Consider the following 11,795-nt stretch of genomic DNA (forward strand, 5'->3'; position numbering starts at 1 on the left):
TAGTTAAAGGCATAAAACCAGCAAAAAAATAATAAAAAAAAACTAAAGGCATCAATCAATAACTAAATAGAAAAAAATTTAATATTGATGAACTAAATTAAATAAAAAAATATTAAATAAAAAGAAACAATAAAAGAAAAAAAAACTTATAAGAAGAAAAAAACTAATGAGAAAAAGAAAACAAAATCTAAATTAACTGGGTTAACCCGTCAAACCTGAGATCCATGTCATGAAAGTCTGATAACTAAATAGAAAAAAAAAATTAATATCAATAAACTAAATTAAAAAATTAATTAAAAAAAAAACATCAACCTTTTTACCGTGAACTGCACTGTGCAGTCCATAGTGAAAGACACAAAAAAAACTAAAGGCTTTAGCTTTTTCATTGTAAATTGTATACAATATTAAAAGATGAAATCGAAAAAACAAAATTAAAAAGGAAAAAGAAAAAAATCTGAATCAACATGGTTAACCCATCAAATCAGGTTAACCGATCAAACTTGAAATTCGTGTCATAAAAGTGTGATAACTAAATAGAAAAATAATTTATTATTAATAAAAAATTAAAAAAAAAAGATTAATTAAAAAGGAAAAAGCAAAGAGAAAAAAACCTACAGGAAGAAAAAAAACTAATGAAGAAAAAGAAAAAAATATGAATATACTTGGTTAACCCGTCAAACCTAGGATCCGTGTCATGAAACTCTAATAATTAAATAGAAAAAAATTAATATTAAGAAACTAAATTAAAAAAAAAGACAAAAAAAAACTAAAGGCATCAGTTTTTTCACTATGAACTGTATTGTGCAATCCACAGTAAAAGACTTAAAAAGAAAAAGAAAAAAATAAAAAACAAAGGCACACGCCACAGATTAATTTTTTTTCTTCCATGAAAATTTTAAAAAAGGCTAAGATCTAAGAACATTGGGTCTTTTTGCAAAGATATGCCCAAGAGCCTTTGGTTTAGCTGCAACGCTTGACCAAAGAGTAATATTTATAATATTAATAATAATATTAAACTTACATAACTCGAGTTTAAGTGAGTCTGATTATAACATCGGACCCAAGAGTCTTGAATGTGGGTCTGGCTGCAAGGTCGTGTCATAAAAGTGTAATAATTAAATAGATTAATTAATAAAAAACAAAGAAAAAAAATCACCAGGAAGAAAAAAACTAATGATGAAAAATAAAAAAAATCTGAATTAATTGGGTTAACCCTTCAAACCAGATTAACCCGTCAAACCTGAGATTCGCGTCATGAAAGTTTGATAAATAAATAGAAAAAAAAATTAACGGGTTACCTCGTCAAGCCCGGGATACGTGTCATGAAAGTTTGATAATTAAATAAAAAAAATTTAACATTAAAAAATTAAACTAAATGAAAAACAATTAATTAAAAAGAAAAAAAGCAAAAAATAAATTTCGGGTTAACTCGTCAAACTTTAAAAAAAGCAAAAAAAAAAAAAATCTAGGTTAACTCGTCAAACTCGGAATCCGTGTCATGAAAGTCTGATAACTAAAAAAAAATTAACATTAACAAACTAAAATAAAAAAATCATTAAAAAAAAAAACAAAAAAAAACTATAAAGACATAAAAGGCAAAAAAAAAAAATAATTTAAAAAAAAAAAACAGCTTAGTATTTCACTGTGGACTGCACAGTGAAACACTAAGACATAAAAGGCAAAAAAATAATTTAAAAAAAAAACAGCTTAGTGTTTCACTGTGGACTGCACAGGGAATATATGTTATTAATTAAAAAGAAAAAAATTCGGATTACCTCATCAAATCAAGTTAATCCTTCAAACCCGGGATCCGTGTTATGAAAATTTGATAACTAAATAAAAACTAACATTAACAAACTAAATTAAACAAAAAAAATTCATTAAAAAAAATACACAAAGAAAAAAACAAAAAAAAACCCATAAAGGCATGGAAAATGAAAAAAATAAAAACTAAAAAAAATAGAAAACAAAATAAAAAAATCTTTTGTAGGTCAACGTCAGCGAGAAAGGAAAAAAGGGAGGAAGCTATTACAAATCTCCCCCGCTGACTTGATTTTTGTGACGGCGGGTGAACCCATGGGCTAAACAAGGTTAACCCTTCAAATCCGGAATCCGTGTTATGAAAATTTGATAACTAAATAAAAAATTAATATTAACAAACTAAATTAAACAAAAAAAATTCATCAAAAGAAAAATATATAAAGAAAAAAGCAAAAAAAAAACCCATAAAGGCATAGAAAATAAAAAAAAAATAAAAACAGGAAAAAAAACTAAAAAAAAAAACAGAAAACAAAATAAAAAAATAAAAATAACGAAAAAAAAAGAAAAAGAAGAAAACTGCTCAGATTTCACTGTGGACTTGCACAGTGAAACACTGAGCAGTTTTAGTTTTTTTTTTTAATTTAATTTAACAAGTGTTATTAGCACAAATCCAGAGAGGAAGGAAAGCTTACTCACCGATAGCCAAAAAGCAAACAAAATTCTTTCCATTTCTACATTAAAATTCACTAAATCCCTTTCAAGCTTTCCGTTTCCATACCATTTATACTATTTCTATTACCCACTTTTATTGTGGAATAACTCCTACAAGATCTGTAAATTTAAGCCACAAAGCTGTGTTGAGTTGTCGTAGCTTAAGAAAGCACTGTGTTTTTCTTTCTTTCCTTTTGTCCGAGAGTTTTAAAAGGATGGAGGTTGTTCAGATGCAGAGGGCATGGGTTGAATATACCAAGTCCTTGTTTAGAGAGGTAGTGCAAAAAAATAAAAATAAAAATAAAAATTTGTGGACTTTCTATACTCCTCATCTCTGTTGTTTTTTATTCTGTGTTTTTTGATTTGCTTTTCAGTTTTCTTATTCTTTTTTTGGGTGGATGAAGGGGTTTCTGGATGCCCAGTTTCAACAGCTTCAGCTTCTGCAAGACGAGAGCAACCCAGATTTTGTTGCTGAAGTGGTATCTCTCTTCTTTGAAGATTCTGAGAGGCTTCTGAGTGATCTCACCTTTGCCTTGTAAGGAGACCCTCTCATTCTCTCTCAAACATCAGAACTGCTTGTTGCTGATTAAAAGTTCTGAGCTTTCCTTTTTGGTTATGGTTGATTCTAGCTAGCTGACTGTATTTTTATATTGCTACAATTTTTTATTTTTCCGAAATGGGTTTTGTTTTGCCTCTTCTTGTATAGAGAACAGCAAAGTATAGACTTCAAAAAGGTTGATGCTCATGTTCACCAGTTGAAGGGTAGCAGCTCCAGGTACATGTTTGCTTCCTATACAACTCAAACAAGCAATCGTTGATTTAAGTATCATGTCCTCTTTAAAACCATATGAGGAGCATTGAACCTCACAAAAAACAGTTCAGATCTAAGACACGACCTGGAAAATTAGACACAGAATGCTAACAATTATTTTTTTCCCTTCTTCTTAGCTCATTTTTGTTTGATTGAGAAAGATGGATTGTTTAGCTCACTTTGGGTGAAAAATTGGATCTTATACAGCATAGGTGCACAGAGAGTTAAAAATGACTGCATCGCTTTCCGCAGCTTCTGTGAGGAACAAAACATTGAAGGGTGAGTTATTTCCCTCTACCTCATTCTCCAGATTGTTTTATTTTTCAGCATCAATGTATATTCCAATTCTTTTTTTCACAGTTAGCTATTGAATCCCAGGGTTTGTATTTTAAGGGATGCGATATTTAATGCTTCAATTATATGTGTTTGGTTACTTGGATTGCAGGTGCCAGAGATGCCTGCAGCAAGTGAAACAGGATTACTGTCTCGTGAAGAGCAAGCTTGAAGCTCTAATCAGGGTGCGTACAGTCACTATACTCTTGCTCAATGACATGTTCATTTATTTAAAGAAATATAGTTGCTGAACTTCTTTTATAATCGTGTTCTTGTTTTTCAAATGCAATGTTGTATCTGTTGCAGCTGGAGCAACAGATTGTGGCAGCTGGTGGGTCAATTCCTGTGGAAGAATTGAGTTTTTAATCCTGTCAATGCACTGCAAGACGAGGAATGCTGCTAGTGAAAATGGGAGGATTACTGTATGTTAATTCCTATGGGAGGTTCTGTTTAACTAATCATATCGTGCTTGTATGAATTTTTTTATTCCTTGAATATCTCAAAATTAGAAGTTTTTTTTTTCCAAACAAATTATTTTTTATTCCTTAAACATTTGAACAATTTCAATGACAGATCATTATAAGATTTTTGAAAATATTAGTTGTTTTTTGTTTTTTGTAAAAAATTAATGTCTTTTATATCTTAAGCATTCCCAAAATTCTAATTAGTAGTCATTTTACAATTTAATTTAATGCAATTTAATTCAAATGGGTTACATGGACCAAAACATGGGGTAAATTTGAACCAAATCATTTTTGTTTATTAAGGATTTATTTTTCAAATTGGTTGGCAAAATAATTTTTACTCTAGCATGAAAATCTAGCATAAAAGCAATGGTTGTGCAAGTAGCGTACGGCATGAGGTAGCGTTTGAACTGCAACTCTTTGACCCTTGCATTTTAAGTTAAGAACCTTACGATGACAACAAAGTATTGAAAGTGTCACAGACAACATTGTTTATAGCATCATGATCTATGGTTGTAGTTTTTTGACCCTCACGTAGTAAAAAATTCACTTAATATATTAAAAAAGATTATATTATCATTTATAAGATAAATAAATTTTTTATTACATGTTAAAAAAATCTCAATGTGGAGTGTCGCGTGGATGTTTCATAACATGTCTTAGGGTGGTATTATAATCACCTTGTTATGTTCATGTATTAAGTTAGGTAAAGATTTAATTCAATAGAGGGACACTACGTGAATAAGTGATCTTTTTTCATGTCACAAATTGATATATTATACATGAATAATCAATCAATCATCTTTCTTTTTATCTTAACAATCATCTTTTTTTTTATCTTAACGAGTAAAAATATGAAAGTTTTTAAGTGTATCAACATCAGTAGGTATGTATTGATGCTATCTAAACTGACACATTACTTTTAATGCATTACTTTTAATGCAGTGTATCTTAACCATGACAAAACAATATATAGGGACCATTAGCCATTAATCACTTTTTTTCATGCATGATAAAGATGTTCTTCAACAAATTGACATTAAATAGAGAAATTTTATTTTGTAAATAAGTGATCTCTCCGTGCATGTCATAAATTGACACATTGGATATGAATCACATCTTTCTCTTTACCTCAACGATTAAGAGCATCAAAGTCATTATCAAGTATGTTAACATCATTATAATCTAAATTAAGGTATTATTCGATCAAGATAATGCACTTTAATTATGGTAAAATAGTATATAGAGACCACTAGTCATTAATTTCTTCCCTTCATGCATAATAAAGATGTTCTTTCACAAATTAATATCAAATAAAAGGATACTACTTTGTAAATAAGTGATCTCTCCTTGCATGCCACTAATTGACATGCACTTTAATTATGGTAAAATAGTACATAGAGACCACTAGTCATTAATTTCTTCCCTTCATGCATAATAAAGATGTTCTTTCATAAATTAACATCAAATAAAAGGATACTACTTTGTAAATAAGTGATCTCTCCTTGCATGCCATTAATTGACATATTGTATATGAATTAATGAATAATCATCTTTTTTTTTACCTCAATGATTAATAACATGAAAGTCATCATTAAGTGTGTTAACATCATCAAGTATATGTTAATGTAATCCAAATTTATGTTAATGTAATCCAAATTTATGCATTACTTGATTAGGGCAATGCACTTTAACCATCACAAAATAAAACATAGGGATTGGTAGCCGTTAATCACTTCCTTTCATGAATAATAAAGATGCTCTTCCACAAATTAACATCACATAAAGAGATATTACTCTGTAAATAAGCAATCTCTCCTTGCATGCTAAAAATTGACATATTATATATGAATCATCGAATAATCATCTTATCTTTATCTCAATGATTAACAACATGAAAGTCATCATCAAGTGTGTCAACATCATCAGGCATGTGTTGATACAATTTAAAATGACATATTATCCTGTGTTGATACAATTCAAAATGACATATTATCCTACTTATAAATAATTTCTCTTTATGTATAATGAAGAAATTCTTTCAATCAAATCATTGATATATAATGTCTTTATCTCCTATGAAACTATAAAACATATATATTAAAAACACTCACACCAAAAATAAAATTAAATAAGAAAATGAATAATTTAGTTCATGCATATATTATAAGGCTCATGTGAATCTAACTTATTTAGATAAAACTCGTGAACATGAGTGATATTTTGTGTAGACCTCTCCCCAACCCATCTAACATGTTAAATAATTAAATTAGACATTTTTTATTAGAAAATTTGAATTTCATAATGTATTCATAGTTATTATTATTGAGCTCCAATTAAGAGTCATATTCTCGTAACAACATTGAGTATTTGATTTTTCCAAACATCAGGATGATTGATGTAAAGATGATTTCTTGACCATAACTTTCTATGCACAATAAGAAAATAAATAAAAACTTAAATTAACAATATTTAATAGAATATAATATAAACTTATACCAATATAAATAATAAATATTCACCGATTTGTTTCTTCTATGACATGCATGCATGGAAAAGCTAATAATATGGATATACAAGCACCATTGAGCCTAACTATAGTTATGAATGACAACAAAGTTATCTAGCAATGGAAGAAAGTAACATAGAACTACTTTGTTTGTCAAATTAGTGAAGATTAGACCTAAACATATGCATTAATTATGTTCTAGCATAATAATACAATATAATCAAATACAATCTTTATAGCACCTTTTGGTGGGGTTTTAAAACTCACATTTAACCATATGAATTTTAGTAATTGATGTCCAAAAATAAAGTGTAAAAATGTTTTTCAAAGTCAACATGTTGCAATGTACAACATACAATAAGATATAAACATGGTCAATAATACTACTACAATTTACCACACATACATTTTCTTTGATTAAACTAGACTTTTCATTGAACCTCTTTTCGATTACCATACCAATTACTAGGGGATTTCAACTTGAAAAACACCATCTGAGATATTAAATATACTCGCAACATGTTATCTTGATTTTGATGCATCAACAATAAGTTCAACAAGCACTTGTGAAGGCCATAATACATCACGACTAATGCAATCATTAATTGTAACTATGTGATCAACAAACTATTTATTAATCCTAAAAAAAGCTAATTTGTGTTATAGTTATAGGCAAACCATGAAAAATTTTAAAGATATTGTTAAAAATATTTAACAAATTAGTGATTATGTTTTTATCACGATAACCATCATCATATAAGAGTTTTCATCTTTCTTTCAGTTCAATCTCAAATCATTCTTTGATTTAATCATTCCTGTCAACCATATCATCATATATAATATCAAATTTATGTCTTAAAGACTCTTAACACATCTTGTCTAATAGTTTTTTTAATGCCACATCTTTTAATTTTTTGTTAAAGTTACTCCCAAAGTGCAAAAACAATAATAATGATACCCATTTAGCTTGGTCCATATCTATGAAATAACATTCTTAATTGCCACATATTTATTTGAAATTATACACAATCTAGTACGTTTACCCGTGACATGTCAGTGAATCAAATCTAAAAGCCATGTTCAGTTATTGTTCATTTTTTTCCCAACCAAAGCATAAACAATCAAGATTTTTGTCTTATACTTTTCATATAAGTGAGTGTCATCAATGCTTATCAACATCATCAAAACTCCTTATGAGATCCAAACAACCTCTCTAATAATTTTTGTTTAGCTAACCAAGAATTTTTATACAATATATTATAAAAATAGTCCTTATGGATAGTTGCTTGAATTGTTACAATTTCAATACTTATTTTAGGTTTGAAAAAGGTCACCAATATAGTAATAATAAAATAAGAGTCAATATGATGGTCGACTTTCATAATCATTAGATTGTGACATGTGTGAGAATCTTTCAATTTTAAAATCTTAAATGAATTAGAATTTTTTTGATATTCCCCACATAAATATCATTGAAATGATGGTTCATGCCTACAATGTAACTACATATAAGTTATGGTTAAACGTTGTACTTTATATTAAAGTGAATTTTTTACATGTCACCATTTAACTACATTAATTAAATCAGTCTTGGTTTAGAATATTTATCTAACTTTCAACTTAGTATTTAATCATGAGTTCTTATGGCTTAAAGCCTAATCAAAGTTTATCATATGAGCAGACTCACTAACATATTTAAATTCAGGAACAAGGGGTCTTATTGTTTGGTTTATTGGTTCACCTTACTCATTTTTGTTTACTATATCATCGACATAAAAATCATTTTTCTCATCACTCAATTTAGATTTATCATAACAATATGGAGTCTTTACCATACCTAACTAAGGTTCTATATGCACCATTTCTTGAATTGATGTTAGGTTCATTGTATCACTAATTTTCTTACACCGACCTACTGCCTATGATGATTTTATAGTCCTTTATTGTAACTTAGGATTTGAGTTTGTAATTTATTTATGGTGATCAATTCAACCATTGCATTAAAACTCGTATCGCTAGTAGTGGGCACACCAACATAATGATTCAGATGCCCCTCACCCAATATCCTCTAAGTAATACCATCATCAAATTCAACTAGATTTCACTCAATTTCCTAATGCTAAATTTCTAAATCCATCAAATAAACTGTCTAATCTCAAGCTACATAACTCGGTATTTTTTCTATGATAAATGATACCATTATGACTATTGATGATTTTACCAACATAATAATATAAAATTCCCACAATATAAGATATGTTTGTGAAAATCAAAATAAAACACAATGTTAATTTGTTAATATAGAAAATTATTCAAGTTACATTAAAAAAAAATCTAAAACTAACAAAAATATAAACTAAACCCTAAAACCCTAACACTAACATAATCAACACAATATAATTCATCGATTGTTTTTACTAAATAAGAAAATGTATGACTTACTTAACTAATTTTATATCAAATTAATCTCAAATTATGGTTCAATTAGGAAAAATCAACAAAAACTCTAACCTAAACCCTAAAATCCTTGTCCTTAAAAATTCACAAATTAGCCAAGTAAGTAAAATAACAAGATAATATAGGGGAAAGTGAACATAAATCGGTTAAATTAGCTTGTTGGTGATGGTGGCAATGATAGTGGAGAGAGGTCGGTGGTTGCCTAGGTTGATGGCTAGCAAGCAATTGAAAGAGAGAGAGAAAGCTGAGTTCAGTCACGAGGAAGGGAGAAATATAATCTTTTGTGGTGAAGAGAGAGATTAATTGGCATGAGTTGAGAGAGTCATATGGAGAAGGAGAAGCAGGGTAGAAAGAAGTAAAGGAAGAAGAAAAGAAATAAAAAAACTATATTCAAAATAATTAAGCAAGTGATCATGTATATACTACATGTGATCATGTATATACTACATGCCTGATCTATAGGCGATATATTTATTACATGTATGACTTATTGTTATGCATATAATAAATGCACAACTTATAAGTTGCATGTAGTAAGTGTATACTACATATTTTTATGCTAGAGTAAGGATTTTTTTTCCATTATGCTAATTTGGGAAAATAAGTTTGCCCACAATGCTAATATGAAAAAAATTCTGATTTTAATCCCAACTTGATAAAATAAAAAGTACTTGTTTAGAAATATAAAAAAATACTAGATTTATGAAAGTATATTTCCATTGGTTCCTTATATACGCCACCTCTTGTTTTCTATCTGTGTTAAGTACAAAAGATGATGAGTTATTTTTGCATAAATTATTGTTTCAATGATATAAGAAAAGCTTTAGATACAGGGTATTTGAGAGTAATCTCAATGCTTTCAACTTGTACACTTGTGTCTGTGTGTTTATCACTATAAATAAAACTGATTCCTATTTTAAAGGATACAATTTTAAGAGCTTGTTACAGATAAAAATCTTATCTTTCTTATTATTAGGTTCTTGATTTACCGCTAAGATTTCTCTTGTCTTCTGGGTATGATCTCCCTTGATTTCGGTTACATCAACTTGACTCTCCTCACACCCCCTCAATCTGGAGGGTAGATCATGGACATTCAAATTGTGTTGGACTTGTTTAAATCTGATTAGCGGCAATGACTTGGTAAGTGCATCTGCTGACTGATCTCTGTTTGAAATGAATTGAAGCACTAGTTATTTGTTGCAAACTTGATCTCAAACAAAGTGAAAATCTATTTTGTTCTTGCATGAAATAAAGGATTGGAGGTGAGGTAGGTTGCTCCAATATTATCACAACATAGAGTCGGAGTTTTTTGTGTTAGAGGTAGACCGAGTTCAGATAGTATTGATTTGATCCAAGTTCAGCAGCTGCATTGCTATTGCTTTGTATTCTACTTCTAGCGACTGTAGGTTGTTGTTTGCAACTCAAAGAAATCAAGTTGGCACTTATTTGGATGTAGTATATATGGACCAACTGAACGCTAATCATCTCTATTAGTTGCCCGGTCTGAATCTGAATGTGCTCGTTGTCTGAAATCACCAGTTTTTGTGATGAACAAACCTGTTGAAACTGAATGTTTGGGTAGCGCAATATGCGCTTGACTGCAAGCCAATGGGAATCATGAGGTTTATGCATAAATTTGTTGACTTTTTGTATATCAAAGGCCAAATCAAGTCGTGTAAAGGCAAGATATTGCATGCTTCCGACAATATTTGGTAGAGGCTGATATCCTCTAAAGGACTTCCATCTGTAGAATTAAGATGACAATTATTCGAAGTCATGGGACTGTTCCAAGGTTTGGCTTTGTCCATTTTACCTCGTTTAAGTAAATCAATAATATACTTTTGTTGAGTTAAATAAATGCCCTCTGGGCATCGAAGTGCCTCTCTACGTCAAGGGAGTAATTTAGAGTACCCTAGTCTCTGACAGCAAATTTGTTCTGTAGAGATTGAATTACAGTATGGATTGCATCTGAACTTGAACCCGCTATTAAATAAGATATCCTCAACGTATACGAGAATGTATACAATAGTTGTTTTTGTTTTAAAAACAAATATAGACGCGTCAGCCTTACTCTCATAAAAACCAAACGACTTGAGCTTGTCTGAAAGTTTAAGAACCAAGCTGGAAATGATTTTCCCTATGCCAAAGCCAATTGGATTGAAGAAAGCAAGCAAACCGTTGGGTGGGTGAGCTGAAAAGAAATGAGAGGTAGCTCTTTTAAATACAGGAGTTGGCTGGCGTGTTTCCACTAATTAAAGAAAGTGATTTGCCTTGCATTTTCCTTTCCCAAGACAAGTCTGAACATGACCACTGTGCACTCCACCTTTTTTTAGATTAAACTTTGGAACTTTACGGCCATCAGAGAGTGGGTTCGAGCAATCATTTATCCCATACGGTTCATTTGAAGTCACCACAGTTACGTTCATATACTCCATTCCACCAACTTCGTTTTCTCCGTTTTGGTTATGCGATGTACCGCATGGTAGAAATTGCCACACAAGACATAAAGGAGTCCAACATGAATTAAGTAGCTCTGCAAAAGCAATAAATTTATGATCATAGAAGTTCTACTTCTCCCTTTCTGCATGAAAAAGATATATGACATTTCATTTGAGGTTTCAAATGGTAAAAGGTGTGGAAGCAAGCATTACTGTATAAAATTGGTCATCAAACCAAGTATCACGAGCCATTTTCAAGGACTGGAAGCAGTATTGTGCCTCGTATGCTTGTTCTGCTAAAATGCCTTGAA

At 30.0% G+C, this 11,795-nt stretch overlaps 1 protein-coding gene across 2 annotated transcripts; it reads left to right on the forward strand.

Moving 5' to 3' along the window:
• The first annotated feature begins 2,415 nt into the window (after positions 1 to 2,415).
• LOC105117543 (histidine-containing phosphotransfer protein 1-like) lies at positions 2,416 to 4,020 on the forward strand. Of its 2 annotated transcripts, none has more exons than XM_011015239.1 (6): positions 2,416 to 2,747; positions 2,847 to 3,007; positions 3,179 to 3,247; positions 3,491 to 3,562; positions 3,729 to 3,801; positions 3,923 to 4,020. In XM_011015239.1, exons 1-6 carry the CDS (start codon positions 2,688 to 2,690, stop codon positions 3,980 to 3,982), a joined length of 495 nt encoding a protein of 164 aa, XP_011013541.1. In that variant the 5' UTR covers positions 2,416 to 2,687; the 3' UTR covers positions 3,983 to 4,020. The 2 variants fall into 2 exon arrangements, with proteins under 2 accessions (XP_011013541.1, XP_011013542.1); XM_011015240.1 differs by having other exon boundaries at positions 2,877 to 3,007.
• Positions 4,021 to 11,795: the final 7,775 nt, after the last annotated feature.

The sequence above is a fragment of the Populus euphratica genome, unplaced genomic scaffold, assembly GCF_000495115.2.
Source record: "Populus euphratica unplaced genomic scaffold, PopEup_1.0 scaffold1415.1, whole genome shotgun sequence".
Classification (NCBI taxonomy): Eukaryota; Viridiplantae; Streptophyta; class Magnoliopsida; order Malpighiales; family Salicaceae; genus Populus; species Populus euphratica.

Coding starts and splice junctions, on each gene's coding strand:
- LOC105117543 (XM_011015239.1), top strand. CDS start 2,688: ATGGAGGTTGTTCAGATGCAGAGGGCATGGGTTGAATATACCAAGTCC. Junction 3,248..3,490: donor TTGAAGGGTAGCAGCTCCAG/GTACATGTTTGC, acceptor GATCTTATACAG/CATAGGTGCACAGAGAGTTA. Junction 3,563..3,728: donor GAGGAACAAAACATTGAAGG/GTGAGTTATTTC, acceptor CTTGGATTGCAG/GTGCCAGAGATGCCTGCAGC.